General features: G+C 39.6%; 1 gene segment (V, D, J or C); it reads right to left on the minus strand.

The window, feature by feature from the left end:
- Nucleotides 1–16,175: 16,175 nt before the first annotated feature.
- LOC122993850 lies at nt 16,176–16,923 on the minus strand (the record flags this gene model as incomplete). The annotated part of the segment is given in 2 exon segments: nt 16,176–16,498; nt 16,791–16,923. Coding segments are annotated over 2 exon segments (366 nt in total), but the record flags the coding sequence as incomplete, so codon positions are not given.
- Nucleotides 16,924–17,983: the final 1,060 nt, after the last annotated feature.

The following is a 17,983-nucleotide window of genomic DNA, read 5'->3' on the forward strand; positions in this document are numbered from 1 at the left end:
GAAACAGGAAGTTACAGACAGACATGGCGCCCAGAGAGGAGCGTGTATGTGCTCACTGCTCGACAGGGGAGGTAGAGACAGAGATGCACTTCCTCCTCCACTGTGAGAAGTTCTCTTCAGTAAGAGACTTCCACTACCAGGAAATAGCCAAGAAAACACCAAACCTCCAGATGTTAACTCCAGAGGAGAAACTGGCCGTTCTCCTGGTGAAGAGACAGCAGCTCCTCTAGCAGCTAAATATGTATCTGCCTGCCACAGCCTGAGGGACTCACAATCACTGGAAAATCTATATTTATAAGATATTAAGTAACTGCATCAAATTCTATAAAACTGTGTTGTATTGCAATCAAAGAATGGACTGCATCAGTGTAATATAGAACCTGCATGTGACACCTGTATGTTTAATGTCTATATGAAATATGTAATATATGAATCCTCTGTAAACTGCTTTGGCAAAAACATGTTTTTCTTTTATTCATGCCAATAAAGCTATTTTGAATTTGAATTTGAGAGAGAGAGAGAGAGAAAGAGAGAGAGAGAGAGAGAGAGAGAGAGAGAGAGAGAGGACACCTTTAGTGGATGTTTCTCAAACATTTGTTGTTTAATATCCTTAAAGTTTAACAGTGTGTGACTCCCTCTAGTGGATGTTGTGGAGTATTCTGTTGTCTTTGCTCCAAAGGTTTTTGTACAGAGTTTTGGTGTTTCCTGTCACTGTGGGCTGCAGAGCACAGTAGTACACAGCAGAGTCAGACAGCTGCAGCTTCTGGATCTTCAGTGGAACTGATGTCCCATTTATTTTAGCATCAAATCTATTCTTCTCAAACTCAGCAGCATTATGTTCAGCTCCATAATTATCACGTCGCAGTATAAACTTCGGGGAATGATTTACTTCCTGTTTGTACCAGAATAAGTATGGTCTTGTGTCACTGGTCTTAAATGTACAAGCAAGTGTAACTGTGTCTCCTTCAGCAGCAATGACATCTCCTGTTGGCTGGGTCACGCTGTCTTGTCCTTTACACTCTGGGGAAGAACAGAACATGCAGAGGAAGAGATGAATCAATAAAGATGATTGATTAAAGGAGAACAATCAGCAGCTTTAAAGAGTTACCTAGCAGACACTGAGACATCTAGAATAGTCTGTTTCTATTGACTGCTGTCTGTCAGACTGAACTACATCTTTTTTTCTAAAAAAAGTTATAAATGGAGGCAGAAATAAGTTGTTTCCTTTATGATGGACATTAAAAGCACTTATAGATCAGTTGTGTTAAAAACTGTTGAGAAAGGAAACACATTCTGCTTTCTGTCTTACCGAAGAAAAGAGCAGCAAGAATAATCCACAGCCAATGTTCCATCTCTACAACAAGGTTTAAATCAACAGGAGAAACTATCTGATGTTCAACATTCAGTCTGAGAATTGTTCTCTTCACAGCAGCAGTTATTATTGACAGAATGGTTGAACACAGTGCAGAAGTAGTGCACCGCCTACTTGATAATGTAGCCCTCTAGTGGAGGTAAAAAGTTCAGTACAACAGTGTGGAAAAAAGGCTTCCAGCAGATTGTCAGTGTGTCAGCTTGTGTTTTTGTACAGAGACTGTGGGTTTGCTGTCACTGTGGGCCTCACAGCACAGTAGTACAGAGCAGAGTCTGTCACTGCAGCAGAGGAGATCTGCAGATGGATTTGGGTTTTATCTTCACTCACATTAAAAGACAGTCTAGATACTGGATCTGATAGTGGATCCCCCGTTCCTGTGTGAGAGATGAGGAATTCTGGTGGTTTTCCTGGATATTGTCGATACCAGAAGAAATCATCACTAGGTGAAAGTTTTGGGTATTTGTAGGACAGAGTAACAGTGCTGCCTTCTAAACTGTTCTCTTCATTGTTGACTGGAGTGAGTTCTTCACAGCTGACACCTAAAGGAAGAGATAACTCTGTTATAACATGTTGTTAAAGTCTCAGTAAATGAATTACATTCAGATACTATTAGTATTAAACTTTTATAAAATACAGAATCTAACATACCTGCAAGAATGGCCAGAAATAGTAAGTAAAATACGGAGTATTGCAAAGCCAGCATGTTGAATGAAGGTAATGTTTGTGGTTTGTGTATTGAACTCTGCTGAATATGGAAGTTCGTCTCTCTTCTATAGTTCAGTAACAGTTTAGCTCCTCCCTGAATGTCTCCGTCTCTTTGTAGTTCTGTATTTATAGTTCTCTCTGTTAGGAAAGGCAAGTTTATTTGTGTAGCACGTTTCAACAACAAGGCAATTCAAAGTGTTTTACATAGAGCATAAAAGGCATCAAGACAGAATATAAAGGCAACACAAGTAAAAAGACATTTAAATACAATAAAAAGTGTTAAATTTGGAAATAAAAAGAAGCTAAAAAAAGAATAAGACAGATAAAACAGGAGAATAAAAGTTACAGTGCAGTGTAAAATATTGACCCTTAAATTTGGTTTAATAAAACTCAAACAGAAAAGTCTTCAGCTACGATTTAAAAGAATTGAGAGTTGCAGCAGATCTGCAGTTTTCTGGGAGTTTGTTCAGATATGTGGAGCATAAAAACTGAACGCTGCTTCTCCATGTTTAGTTTTGACTCAGGGGACAGAAAGCAGACCTGATCCAGACGACCTTAGAGTCGATGACCTGCAGCATCTGAATCAGCTGCAGCTGTCTGATTGTTTTTTAGGGAGACCTGTGAAGACAGCGTTACAGTTGTCGAGTCTACTGAAGAGAAATACATGGACAAGTTTTTCCAAATCCTGCTGAGACATAATTCTTTTAATTCTTGATATATTCTTCAGGTGATAGTAGTCTGACTTTGTAATTGTCTTAATGTAGCTGTTGACATTCAGGTCTGAGTCCATGACTACACCAAGATTTCTGGCTTGGTTTGTAGTTTTTAACATTATCGACTGAAGCTGAGTGCTGACTTTTAAACGTTCTTCCTTGGCTCCAAAAACAATTACTTCAGTTTTATCTTTGTTTAATTGAAGAAAATTCTGGCACATCCAATCATTGATTTGTTCAGTGCACTTACTCAGTGCTTGTATTGGACCATAGTTTCCTGGTGATATGGTTATGTAAATTTGTGTATCATCTGCATAAATAGTAACATATTTAGTTGTTTTCCATAACCTGAGCTAGTGGCAGCATGTAGATGTTGAACAGAAAAGGCCCCAGAATGGAGCCTTGAACAGACAAACACTGACACTACATCAGTATCTGCAGTAATACTCAGGTGATTCATCAGATCAAGTATCTGCCATGATGAGACCAATCTACATGTAATACAGTCTCTTCTTCCATGTCATTATAACATTTCAGTGTTTTCACTACCAGTTATATTCATTCAGTCACATCAGCAATCCATGACCTCATGAGACCTCATGTTGAAGTTGTTCCAATGAGTTTCAAGCAGTGGGGTGCACAGATTTGAATGTGGGAAAAAGAGAGCACTGCTATGGGATCAGTACTCTGCATCAGCAGATACTCTGAGCTGAGAGACAGGAATCCTTATCAAGAGAGAAAGAGTCGGACCCATTCATCCCCTCTGTTACACTTCTTTGATTCAACTGTGGAAATGACACTGATGCTGCAGTCACCATCATAATCCAGGTTTCACACATGTTGGATACAGATAAGTCTTTTGTAGGGCTGAGTCAAATATGTGAAGATTCAAACCACTGAAGTTTAACAGTGTGTGACTCCCTCTAGTGGATGTTGTGGAGTATTCTGTTGTCTTTGCTCCAAAGGTTTTTGTACAGAGTTTTGGTGTTTGCTGTAACTGCCACAAACAAACTTTACAAACACACAGCGGTGAAAACAACATCAATAAATCCAACAAAGCAGCATCATACAAAATAGGGTTAAAATAGTAAATAGAAGTATTAAATCATCATCAATGCAAAGTTGATTTGAATAAAGCAATCAGAGGGAATGAGCCACTTTGAAAAGGTACGTTTTGAGACGGGATTTGAAGGTTGGGAGAGAATCAGTGTTGCGTATGTCTGAGAGACAGAGGTCCAGAGGTGAGGGGCAGCACAGCTGAAGGCTCTGGACCCCATGGTTGTCAAGCAGGCAGGAGGTGTAGTGAGGAGAATGGCAGAGGATGATCTGAGAGTACAGGAGGGTGTGAAGGTGTGAAGGAGGTCAGAGAGATACAGAGGTGCCAAGTTATGAAGGGCCTTGAAGGTGAGAAGCAGAATCTTAAAGTCAATACGGTGTTTAACAGGAAGCCAGTATAGTTGCTGGAGAACAGAGGTGAAATGCTCTTTGGAAGAGGTTCTGGTAATGATACAGGCAGCAGAATCTTGAACCAGTTGAAGTTTATGGAGGAACTTGTGAGGAAGACCAGAAAGGATAGAGTTGAAGTAATCAATACAGGATGTAATCAGAGCATGAGTGAGAATGGCAGTACTGTTGGATGTAGAGACGGACAGAGATGAGAGATATTGTGTAAGTGGAAGTCAGTAGACAGGGTGATGTTACTGATGTGTGGCTCAAAGGATAATGTGCTGTCAAGGATGATGCCCAGACTCTTAACCTGGGGGGAAGGGGTGACTGTGGAATAATCAATAGTCAGTGAAAAACTGGTGAGTTTGGAGAAAGTAAATTTTGTACCCACGAGGAGAATCTCTGTTTTATCACTGTTAAGTTTGAGGAAATTATGTGAAAGCCAGGATTTGATTTCCAGCAGGCAAGCGGAAGAGGAAGAGGATGTAAGAGTGGAAGTAGGTTTGGTAGGCAGGTAGAGCTGGGTGTCATCTGCATAGCAGCGGAACTGTATTCCAAATTTTCTGAGAATATGGCCAAGTGGTAAGAGATAAATGATAAAACGAAGGAGGCCCAAGACAGAGCCCTGAGGAACACTGCTAATAACAGGGAAGGACTGGGATGACCTTGTTCAGGTCGTCCATGGAAGAGGTTTTTTGGTCATTTATTTATGTGTCTTGTTTAGTTTATTTTTAGTTTCCAGAGGGATCACCTATATTTCACAGCTGCTACACTCCCGAAGGATAAAACAGTGGACAGAAAGGTAAGAAATACTTCATCTACATGTTTAATATCCCACAACTTTGGGTAAAGATGAAGATGAATTCCCTGTTTTTCTATATTAAACATCCTTGTAACAGTCTTTTCTGCTGACGTTCTTATCCAGAACACCTCATGAGAGGCTTGAAAACCTGGAAACAGTGAAAGTTTGAGTCTTTTTCTGTCCTGGTTTACATAACTTAAAACTTTTATCAGGTAGATAATAGTAAAACACTGACAACTGACAGTTCTTATGTCAACAAATGTAAATACCTGAAGACAACATGAAGTCAGTGACCATATCTCATTCACACTCGTAGTTCAAACAGTGGAGGCAGCAGACACCCTTGTTGAATGTCTAATGGAAACAGCTCATGATAAAAACTGACAGTATGAAACAAACATTCTCATATTTTCATTACATTCACTTTTTAACCCGACCAGTGACTTCAGGTTTTTGTTCAACACACAGTTTTATGTCACTTTATGTTTGATGGTGTCTTGTGCTTGAAGCATCATCCAGCTGGTTTGTCATTGATGTGGATTTGCTGTTCATGTGAATCCTCCCACAGTGTTTCATTAGCAGCTGTAACCACAGTGACTCTGGTAAAACAGGAATTAGCAGAATCCATCTGATATGAAGCTGTGGTTTGAATACCACTTCCCTCCTCTTTGAAGAGTAGTCAGATATCTGTGTTCAGGTTTTTGTACAGCCTCTTCTACACTTTCTATCACTGTGTGTAGAGCACAGTAGTAGAGAGCTGAGTCTGCCAGGGTTAGACTCTGTATGGTCAGCTCAGTTGTTGTATCTGATGTTGTGGATCCATATCGTTCATCAGGAATATATTCTCGATGACTCTCTGATTTTGCTCCTTTCCAGAGTATAAACTGAGGTGCCTGAAGGTCAGAATGATGTCTGTACCAGAAAAGCATATCACGGTCTGCAGTTGTCTCATAGGTACATGTGAGTGTGACAGATTCTCCTTCTCTTCCACTGACTTCATCTTGTTCAGGAGAGATTGTGTCTCCAGCTATTAGTCCTGGAAAAAGTAGAGAAAATGAAGCCATTAGACTAACATTGTTCATGAGGCTGAGAGGAGAAGACAGTGGAAAATGTCAACTGTACAGTGTTACTCTGTGGACACAAACTGATCAACTGTTCATTTGACTGATTACTATAGAAATCATCTTCCAAGGTGTTACCTAGTGAAGGAAACATGTTGTATTAAAGTTCTGTTCCAGAGTCAAATATCCATCATTTGGAAAATATCACACAATGACAAAAACATACGTACCTACAAGAGCTGAAAACAGTGAAATGACAGCCAGTGTTTCCATGGTTACACAAGTGAAATGCTGTAAGTGAATGTTGAGTTTGAATAAGTGTTGAGTGGTTTTGTGAGTTGTGTTTGGTCTGATGTTCACAGCTGGAATCAAACAGCTCTCTGCCATGCAGCCACCTCTGCAGTCAGTAGGAGGAGTCTCATATGTCAAATGACATTCATTTGTAAAACTCTTCATCACAACTGTGTCTCATGAGGGAAAAGAATCTAGACTGTTTGATAAGAAACCACTGAAGTTTAACAGTGTGTGACTCCCTCTAGTGGATGTTGTGGAGTATTCTGTTGTCTTTGCTCCAAAGGTTTTTGTACAGAGTTTTGGTGTTTCCTGTCACTGTGGGCTGCAGAGCACAGTAGTACACAGCAGAGTCAGACACTGCAGCAGAGGAGATCTGCAGTTTGACTCCACGCTTGTCTTCAAACAGATCAGTAAAGAATCTTGTTTCTGACTTCAGAGAATCTGCTGGTCTTGGTTTGTTCAGTCCTGAGTTGTACATGAGGAACTCTGGTGGTTTTCCTGGATATTGTCGATACCAGAAGAAATGATCACTATAATCAGCTTGTTTGGAGTAGTTGTAGGACAGAGTAACAGTGCTGCGTTCTAAACTGTTCTCTTCACTGTTGACTGGAGTGAGTTCTTGACAGCTGACACCTAAAGGAAGAGATAACTCTGTTATAACATGTTGTCAAAGACTCATAACATGAATATATACAACTTCATGCTCAGTTTTCAATCAAACATCAACAGAAGTAAATATGAAGTGTGTCACCTACCTGTTAGTGTGATCAGAAACAAAGTTGAAAACAGACTTAATTGCATTGACACCATCTTGAAGATAAGAAGAAACTGTCTGTGTTGTTTAGTATGAAACACCACAGTGAAAGTTTGTGTCTTTCTGTACTTCAGTGACAGTTTTGCTCCTCCCTTAATCTCCTCCTCCCTGCTCTCACAGCTCAGAGAGTGGCTGCACCAGAGATGGGCTCCTGAATACATCTCAAACTTGGACATACAAAGTGGGACATTTTGCAAAATAACCTTCAAATAATCTTCAGAAGATACTCTACAGAAGAGGTAACAACATTAATTAACAGTAGAAGAAATATCATCTTTAGATATATTTTTAAATCAAAACAGCTAGCTAGCTGTCAACTGCTACCTGCTACTGTTACCTTCATTCCAAAGGAGAAACTGCACTGAGGAAGCTAACAGAAGAGTTATTTTGTGAAGAAGAGAAAGAGACAAGAAGAGAAATTAAGGGGTCCTTGTTGGTGGTATTCTCTCTCTCCATGAACTGGTGTGATGGTGGCACAACCAACGTTTGCAGCGGCCTCTCGTAGTTCTGACTTGCAGTATCGTTGTCCATGTCTACGTCTACATCTGTGACATCCTGTGGGGTGTAGGGGAAATATGTCTATAATATGTCTATATCAGTTTTTTTGGACATTTGTAACAAAGACTTTTGCTTCGAGAAATACTGGCTGGGAGCTAAATCAGCTGATGGCGTTTGGTCTGCTGTACCCAGTGGACCCAAAGCAAGCGCAGATGAGTGCAAGCTAGGCTAACTGTTAACCTATACATACCGGTCATGCAACAACAATCATGTTGCCAAATGTTCTCTGGACAGCATAATGGATTATATAACTCCCCCATCAGTGCTGGTCAGTCGTTGACATGCAAGAGCTGTCTACATCCAATTGAGACATGTACTTTTCTCTCTAAATGCACTTTAATGCACTGTGCTGCTAACTGCTAGTTCTTTTTTTGTTTTTTTCTCTTGGGATTTATGTGTTTTCATCATTTTTTTAAATAGAATTTTTGCATACACAGTATATCTTTATCCTTTATGTTGTTGTTACATTGCTGTGAGCTGGGAGGAACAGCATTTTGTTTTTTGTGTATGCAAATACACAAGAAAATGTCAATAAACTAAAACTTGAATCTTGAAGTAAAGATTTAGTTATGTAGTTAAATAGTGCCTCAAAACCTCTGTTGTATCATCACTGAATAAGAAAGTTAAAGAAGTTTTTAAACATCCAGCTTCTCATAGAGTCCAGGCAATCCTTTAAATCAGACAGTTTGCTGAAATTGCCACATTTGAGGGAAATGTACAGCTGTTTGTCGTCTGCATAAAAGTGAAAAGATATGTTAAAACAGTAGTATATGAATAGAAAATAAGATAGGACCAATAACAGACCCTTGAGGCACTCCATAACTCAAGACAGCAGCATCAGACATATCATTAGCAACCATCACAAATAATTATTTATTTGATAATATGATATAAACCAGCTTAAATCAGAAACAGATGGGCCAACCCACCGTTGTAGCCTGTCACTGAGGACTCCATGATCCACTGTATCGAAATCTGAGCTAAGATCCAACAACTCAAAATATTTTTGAAATAAAAGGTCATTTTGAGCTAGACCTGAAATGATTGCATACAGTTGGATCCAGATCAGGTTTGTTAAGCAGACGCTGCACACTAGTTAACTTTAAACAGTTAAGAAGCATTAATCATGGCCAATAACCAAAGACCTGCAGTGGCTACAACCTGTTTGAGAAATCTACTGTAACTTGTAGTGAAATTCTTCAAGAAATTCATAATGTAGTACCATGTTCATAGATAGTGATATGTAGCACAAGAAGCTAGCGAAGCTCTGTTAACAGAATAGCATTCCTGCACATGCTCAGTAGTCAGTGACCATATTTCATTCACACTCGTAGTTCAAACAGTGGAGGCAGCAGACACCATTGTTGAATGTCTAATGGAAACAGCTCATGATAAAAACTGACAGTATGAAACAAACATTCTCATATTTTCATTACATTCACTTTTTAACCCGACGAGTAACTTCAGGTTTTTGTTCAACACACAGTTTTATGTCACTTTATGTTTGATGGTGTCTTCTGTTTGAAGCATCATCCAGCTGGTTTGTCACTGATGTGGATTTGCTGCTCATGTGAATCCTCCCACAGTGTTTCATTAGCAGCTGTAACCACAGTGACTCTGATAAAACAGGAATTAGCAGAATCCATCTGATATGAAGCTGTGGTTTGAATACCACTTCCCTCCTCTTTGAAGAGTAGTCAGATATCTGTGTTCAGGTTTTTGTACAGCCTCTTCTACACTTTCTATCACTGTGTGTCTACAGCACAGTAGTAGAGAGCTGTGTCTGCCAGGGTTAGACTCTGTATGGTCAGCTCAGTTGATGTAGCTGATGTTTTGGATTTATATCGTTTATCAGGAATATATTCACTTGTATATTCCTTTGCTCCTTTCCAGAGTATAAAATGAGGTGCCTGAAGGTCAGAATGATGTTTGTACCAGAAAAGGGCAACACGAGTCTCGGTTGTCTCATAGGTACATGTGAGTGTGACAGATTCTCCTTCTCTTCCACTGACTTCATCTTGTTCCGGAGAGATTGTGTCTCCAGCTATTAGTCCTGGAAAAAGTAGAGAAAATGAAGCCATTAGACTAACATTGTTCATGAGGCTGAGAGGAGAAGACAGACACTCATATGTCAAATGACATTCATTTGTAAAACTCTTCATCACAACTGTGTCTCATGAGGGAAAAGAATCTAGACTGTTTGATAAGAAACCACTGAAGTTTAACAGTGTGTGACTCCCTCTAGTGGATGTTGTGGAGTATTCTGTTGTCTTTGCTCCAAAGGTTTTTGTACAGAGTTTTGGTGTTTCCTGTCACTGTGGGCCGCAGAGCACAGTAGTACACAGCAGAGTCAGACACTGCAGCAGAGGAGATCTGCAGAGGAACTGATTTTGAGGTTGAATCCAATGTGGATGAAAATCTTTCCTTAAACTCATCTGGTGTGTTCCCTTCGTCCATTTTAACTCGGCTCAGGATGAATTTGGGGCTGTTGTTTCCATCCTGTTTGTACCAGAAGAGGTTATGATTTGTACCACTGCTGTTATATTGACAGCCAAGTGTTACTGCCTCTCCTTCAGCAGCAGTCACATCTCCTTTTGGTTGCAGCACGTTGTCTTTTTGTGCTCTGCATTCTGTAAAACAGCAACAAACAGTATCAGTGAGCTGTTAAAGAATCATGTCAATGTTGGATTGATATGACAGAAACAGAGCTGTGTTCATACCAAGGCACATAGCAGCCAGCAACACTGAGATGAACAGAGACGTCATATCTGCAATGTTGAGTAACTCTGAGCTACAGCGAGTATAAAGAAGACTCTGATCTCTGTTTAGTCTTCATCAACACTAAGTTGGTGGATTTAAAGGAGGAGTCTAATCACAGTGACAGAGCTCATTCACAGCCCTGTGTTATTCCTCCTACTGACAACTTTACACTAAACACATGTTTGTGCCTCTCTCCTTTCCTAGCATAGCTTGTCTTGTATGTAGTCATCACTGGAGATTTAATGTTTCCTGTTTTACATCTGGTGCAGACTCACTTTGATCCTCAACATATAAAAGGAGATAATATTCCTGAACCTGCTGCTGCTCCTTTAATATTTTTCATCTTAAAAGCTGCAAACTGAGAATGAATATTTGAACAATTTATGACTTTTTAAGTTCTTCTCAGAATTTATTTCCTCTTGAATGTAAATTGACAGTTTAGTGTCTTTTGGTCCTCTGCAGCCGTCAGAGGTCAAATGTAAAGATGGTGGAGTTGTTGTGGAAGCTTCAGGTTTTATGAATCATCTGGACTCTATGGAAGAGTAGATGTCTCCCGCTCAGTTTTCACTTCATCTGGACTGTAAGAAAGTGAGCAAACAAAGTTTATTTATATAGCACCTTTCACAAACACCAGTCACAAAGTGCTTCACAGTCAAAGAAATAAAATAAAATAAAATAAAATGCAATCAGAATGAATAAAAAGAAAAGACACCAGATAAAATATACAAGAAGAGCAGATAAAATAGACAAATTAAGATAAAATAGCACATACTACTAAAGGATACATTATCCAAGGACCTTAAGCTTGATGGAAAACTGTTCCGAAGCTTAGCATGATCTCCGTGGGTCTTAAAGTGTGTACGAGGTACATTTATAAAGCCCTGGGTGGAGGATCTCAGAGCTTGACTAGTGGTGTAGGGGTGCAGAAGGACTGTAATGTACTGTGGAGCCATGTAGGGCTCTATAAGTGAGCACCAAATATTTAAAATGACTTCTAAAATTTACTAGAAGCCAGTGCAATGAGATTAAAATAGGAGTTATATGTGACCATCTGTTGGATTGTGTTAAAAGCCTAGCAGCAGCATTTTGGACAGTTTGTAAGCAGTGTATGGAAGATTTATTAAGGCAGGTAAAAAGAGAGTTACAGTAGTCCAAATGTGATCATATAAAAGCATGTATTAACATCTCCATTTCATTTCTTGATACCACAGGCTGGAGTTTGGCTGTTTCTCAGGTGAAAGAAACATGATCGAGTTAGCGTCTTAACATGCGCTTCAAAACTCATGGATTGGTCGAAAATTACACCAAGATTGTGCAGGCAAGACCGATAAGATGAAGATAAGGCACCAAGGTTCTGCCTGATTGCTGACTGAGGAGTATCAGGGCCAAAGATCAGGACTTCAGTTTTATCTGCATTTAACTGCAGAAAATTATTTGCCATCCAATTCCTAATTGCGTTTAAACAGTTGTTAAGTACAGAGAGTTTGTGAAGCTCATTAGGTTTAAATGAAAAGTACAACTGGATGTCATCAGCGTATAATTGATAGGAGATGTTCTTGAAACAGCTGATGATCTGTCCCAGTGGCAGCATGTATATGGAGAATAAAATGGGTACCAAGACTGATCCCTGGGGGACACCACATGACAAAGCCTCCATGTCCGACACAAATTCACCTACAGAGACTGACAAAGATCTATCCATGAGATATGAGGAGAACCACTCCAATGCAGTCCCAGAAATGCCCACCAGGTGATTTAGCCTGTGGATCAGAATGTGATGGTCCACAGTATTGAACGCTGCGCTAAGGACCAATAGTACTAGAACAGAACCGTCTCCGGCATCTGCAGCCATTAAAATGTCATTTGAGACCTTAAGTAGAGCTGCTTCAGTGGAGTACAGTTTACAGAAACCAGATTGAAATCTATCAAACACCCTGTGCAATTCCAGTGTTTGAACAAGTTGTTTCTCAACAGTCTTTTCTAAAATTTTGGAAAAGAAAGGGAGTTTTGAAATGGACCTGTAGTTCTCTGGCAGGGAGGGGTCCAGGTTTGATTTATTTAATAGAGGCTGAACTATAGCCTGCTTAAAGTATCTGGGGACACACCCTGATAGAAGAGAGAGGTTTATAATATTGGTTATGCAAAAATCTTTAAAAACATAGTGGTTGGTAGGACATCTAGTGGGCTTGAGGAGGGTTTCATTTGTCCTAACAGGGCTGCTATATCCTCCATGGACACTGGACAAAAGGAGGAGCCACTAGTAAGGGGACTGGACATGGGTGAGATGTTTGCCCTGATATTGGCAACCTTGTCAATATCAACCTTGGCTGAGTATCTCCAGTCTGTCAGAGATACCAAGCAGAGACGGATCCTGACCAATCACAGGCTCAGTGACCAGCTGGCAGTAGAAACAGGAAGTTACAGACAGACATGGCGCCCAGAGAGGAGCGTGTATGTGCTCACTGCTCGACAGGGGAGGTAGACTGTGAGAAGTTCTCTTCAGTAAGAGACTTCCACTACCAGGAAATAGCCAAGAAAACACCAAACCTCCAGATGTTAACTCCAGAGGAGAAACTGGCCGTTCTCCTGGTGAAGAGACAGCAGCTCCTCTAGCAGCTAAATATGTATCTGCCTGCCACAGCCTGAGGGACTCACAATCACTGGAAAATCTATATTTATAAGATATTAAGTAACTGCATCAAATTCTATAAAACTGTGTTGTATTGCAATCAAAGAATGGACTGCATCAGTGTAATATAGAACCTGCATGTGACACCTGTATGTTTAATGTCTATATGAAATATGTAATATATGAATCCTCTGTAAACTGCTTTGGCAACAACATGTTTTTCTTTTATTCATGCCAATAAAGCTATTTTGAATTTGAATTTGAGAGAGAGAGAGAGAGAGAGAGAGAGAGAGAGAGAGAGAGAGAGAGAGAGAGAGAGAGAGAGGACACCTTTAGTGGATGTTTCTCAAACATTTGTTGTTTAATATCCTTAAAGTTTAACAGTGTGTGACTCCCTCTAGTGGATGTTGTGAAGTATTCTGTTGTCTTTGCTCCAAAGGTTTTTGTACAGAGTTTTGGTGTTTCCTGTCACTGTGGGCTGCAGAGCACAGTAGTACACAGCAGAGTCAGACACTGCAGCAGAGGAGATCTGCAGATGAAATGTCTCATTTACTTTGTCATGTTTCAAAGTCAACCCTTCTTTCTCTGAATTTTCCATGATGAGCAGCTGTGGAGACGAACTGGACTTCTGCTGATACCAGTAGAGGTAGTAAACAGAGCCTTTATATTTGCAGGAGAGAGTCACATTGTCTCCTTCCAAAGCCAGCATTACATCTTTAAATGGTTTCAGTAAATCCTCAGAGGATCCTGAAAACAACAAATATATATTTCACCATGAAATTTGAAATTTTAAAATGAGAAAATATCTTTAAAAAGAGTTTAGTTGTAAAGAGAAGTTAACACATTTTGAAAAATGAACAGTAGTTTATTGAATGATGTCTATCATCTCTTGTTACATGCTGATTGGTGTCCTGAGTACTTACCAGTATGAAAAGTGAGCATCATCATCCAAATGAAATGAAGTAACATTATTTGACTTGTAGTGAATGAACAATAGAAAGAACACAGTATCTCTTCAGTTCCAAATGAAGCCTTTCATATTCAGTTGTGTAGCTCCTCCTCTTGCTGTGGTCTGTTTACATTCAGGCTGATGGAAGCTTTAGAAATGACAGTGATGCTGCAGTCATCATCATCCAAGAAGGTCAGACTGAAGGAGGAATCTGCAGAAAATTCACCACAATCAATCTGTAGAGAAACAACTTTCTGACAAGTCAAAAAGTCCAAACTGCAAACTGTACAGAAAGTAACTGTGTTGTGTGAAACATGTTCAATCTTAAGGAGCCCCCCCCCCATGGGTCACATGGTAGGAAGAAACTTATTGATCTGGAAACCCATGTCAACAGATTGATAAATCACTTGTTCAGATTACCAAAGTGTAAGAGATGAAATATTTAGAGGAACAAACGCCTGCATGTGATGCACGACTCTGCCTGACCACATTTATTTTTTATTTTATTTTATTACTTTTTTTACTAATGTCAGGACTGGTAAAATGTGGATGTTACATACAAAGCCGATGATAAACAAGAGCAGCTCTTACACTAAGCATAATAATGACAAGTAAGACTGTTCTAGTGTTCACAAGTTTGATTTCTAATGAACCAGGCTCTTAATGTTGTGGTCAATGAATGATAGTTGACACAGTTTCTTATGTGTTGTGGTAAATTGTTCCAATCTTGCGATGCTCTGACAGAAAAAGCAGATTGGCCAAAACTACTTTGTCTTCTTGGAATAAGACAATCTCCTCTAGTTGTTGCTCTGGTAGTTCAGCTTGTTTTTAATGTGATGTATGTACAGAGTGGTGGAGGAGCCATATTGTGTATTACCTTGAAAACAAGACACATTCTACTGTATTTAACCAGCTTAATAAGTTGTGCTTTTTCAAAATATTGCAATGATGGTGTCCTTGTGGCTTCATGTCTATAGTTTTTATTGTTTGTTTGTACAGATTCTATTGGCTTCTGCTTGGTTTTATTGACATGTCCCCAACTTGTCAGACAGTACGTGATGTGTGGAAAAATCATTGTGTTCATGAACATTTCAGCTGCATTAATGGTCATGCAGCTCCTTGTAAATATGAAATTGGCTAGATTGAATCTAACATTCCTTGCAACATGTGATGTCAAAGACAGATTAGAGTCAACAGTGATATCAAGGTATTTAAACTCAGACTCAGTCTGTAGTTTTTTTTCCAGAGACTATGATATCTGGATCCGGTGTTGAGGTTGATCTTTTTGTGAAGAACATGCTGACTGTTTTTGTAGTGTTGGGCTGAAAGCAGGATTGAACTAGCCACGTGGTAACTTGGACATGTTTGTGATGCAAACTGAGGTGAGTCTCTTTGTTTTCAGGTGCTGCTGCTCTAAATGTGGCTGTTAACTGACAGCTTAGCTCCTCCCTGAATGTCTCCGTCTCTTTGTAGTTCTGTATTTATAGTTCTCTCTGTTAGACAAACACTGACACACTACATCAGTATCTGCAGTAATACTCAGGTGATTCATCAGATCAAGTATCTGCCATGATGAGACCAATCTACATGTAATACAGTCTCTTCTTCCATGTCATTATAATACTTCAGTGTTTTCACTACCAGTTATATTCATTCAGTCACGTCAGCAATCCATGACCTCATGTGACCTCATGTTGAAGTTGTTCCAATGAGTTTCAAGCAGTGGGGTGCACAGATTTGAATGTGGGAAAAAGAGAGCACTGCTATGGGATCAGTACTCTGCATCAGCAGATACTCTGAGCTGAGAGACAGGAATCCTTATCAAGAGAGAAAGAGTCAGACCCATTCATCCCTTCTGTTACACTTCTGTGATTCAACTGTGGAAATGACACTGATGCTGCAGTCACCATCATAATCCAGGTTTCACACATGTTGGATACAGATGAGTCTTTTGTAGGGCTGAGTCAAATATGTGAAGATTCAAACCGCTGAAGTTTAACAGTGTGTGACTCCCTCTAGTGGATGTTGTGGAGTATTCTGTTGTCTTTGCTCCAAAGGTTTTTGTACAGAGTTTTGGTGTTTCCTGTCACTGTGGGCTGCAGAGCACAGTAGTACACAGCAGAGTCAGACAGCTGCAGCTTCTGGATCTTCAGAGGAACTGATGTCCCATTAACTGTAGCATCAAATCTGTCTTTCTGGAACTCTGCAGCATTATCTCCTCCACCAGACATGTAACGCCGCAGCACATACTTTGGGAAATCATTTACTTCTTGTTTGTACCAGAACAAAGTTGGTTTTCCACTCTTCGGAAATGTACAAGCAAGTGTAACTGTGTGTCCTTCAGCAGCAATGACATCTCCTGTTGGCTGGGTCACGCTGTCTTGTCCTTTACACTCTGGGGAAGAACAGAACATGCAGAGGAAGAGATGAATCAATAAAGATGATTGATTAAAGGAGAACAATCAGCAGCTTTAAAGAGTTACCTAGCAGACACTGAGACATCTAGAATAGTCTGTTTTTACTGACTGCTGTCTGTCAGACTGAGCTACATCTTGTTTTCTAAAAAAAAGTTATAAATGGAGGCAGAAATAACTTGTTCCCTCTATGATGGACATTAAAAGCACTTATAGTTCAGTTTTGTGTTAAAAACTGTTGAGAACGGAAACACATTCTGTTTTCTGTCTTACCAAAGAAATGAGCAGCAAGAATAATCCACAGCCAATGTTCCATCTCTACAACAAGGTTTAAATCAACAGGAGAAACTATCTGATGTTCAACATTCAGTCTGAGAATTGTTCTCTTCACAGCAGCAGTTATTATTGACAGAATTGTTGAACACAGTGCAGAAGTAGTGCACCGCCTACTTGATAATGTGGCCCTCTAGTGGAGGTAAAAAGTTCAGTACAACAGTGTGGAAAAAAGGCTTCCAGCAGCTTGTCAGTGTGTCAGCTTGTGTTTTTGTACAGAGACTGTGGGTTTGCTGTCACTGTGGGCCTCACAGCACAGTAGTACAGAGCAGAGTCTGTCACTGCAGCAGAGGAGATCTGCAGATCCATTTGGGTTTTATCTGCACTCACTTTAAAAGACAGTCTAGGTACTGGATCTGATATTGGATTTCCTCTGCCATAATGAGAAATAAGGAACTCTGGTGGTTTTCCTGGATATTGTCGATACCAGAAGAAATAATCATTGCCAGCAGCTTGTTTGGAGTAGTTGTAGGACAGAGTAACAGTGCTGCCTTCTAAACTGTTCTCTTCATTGTTGACTGGAGTGAGTTCTTGACAGCTGACACCTAAAGGAAGAGATAACTCTGTTATAACATGTTGTCAAAGACTCATAACATGAACACATACAACTTCATGCTCAGTTTTCAATCAAACATCAACAGAAGTAAATATGAAGTGTGTCACCTACCTGTTAGTGTGATCAGAAACAAAGTTGATAACAGACTTAATTGCATTGACACCATCTTGAAGATAAGAAGAAACTGTCTGTGTTGTTTAGTATGAAACACCACAGTGAAAGTTTGTGTCTTTCTGTACTTCAGTGACAGTTTTGCTCCTCCCTTAATCTCCTCCTCCCTGCTCTCACAGCTCTGACTAATAATGTATTCAGTGTGCTTTTCAGATTGATATAATATCAATCAATAAGAAAATGCTATTTATAATTAATTAAAATATAATATTGAACATTTTAGTCAAACACAAATAACAGTAATATTGTATTTGTGTTACATGTCAGGACCAATAAACACATAAAACTCAAATTTATTGATAAAGCACATTTAAAAACAACAAGTTGACCAAAGTGCCGAACAATCAAGATAACAAAAGCCATAAACAACACAATAAAGACACAAAGACCAGTTTAACAGACAAAA

The sequence above is a fragment of the Thunnus albacares genome, chromosome 12 (assembly GCF_914725855.1).
Source record: "Thunnus albacares chromosome 12, fThuAlb1.1, whole genome shotgun sequence".
NCBI classification, from domain to species: domain Eukaryota; kingdom Metazoa; phylum Chordata; class Actinopteri; order Scombriformes; family Scombridae; genus Thunnus; species Thunnus albacares.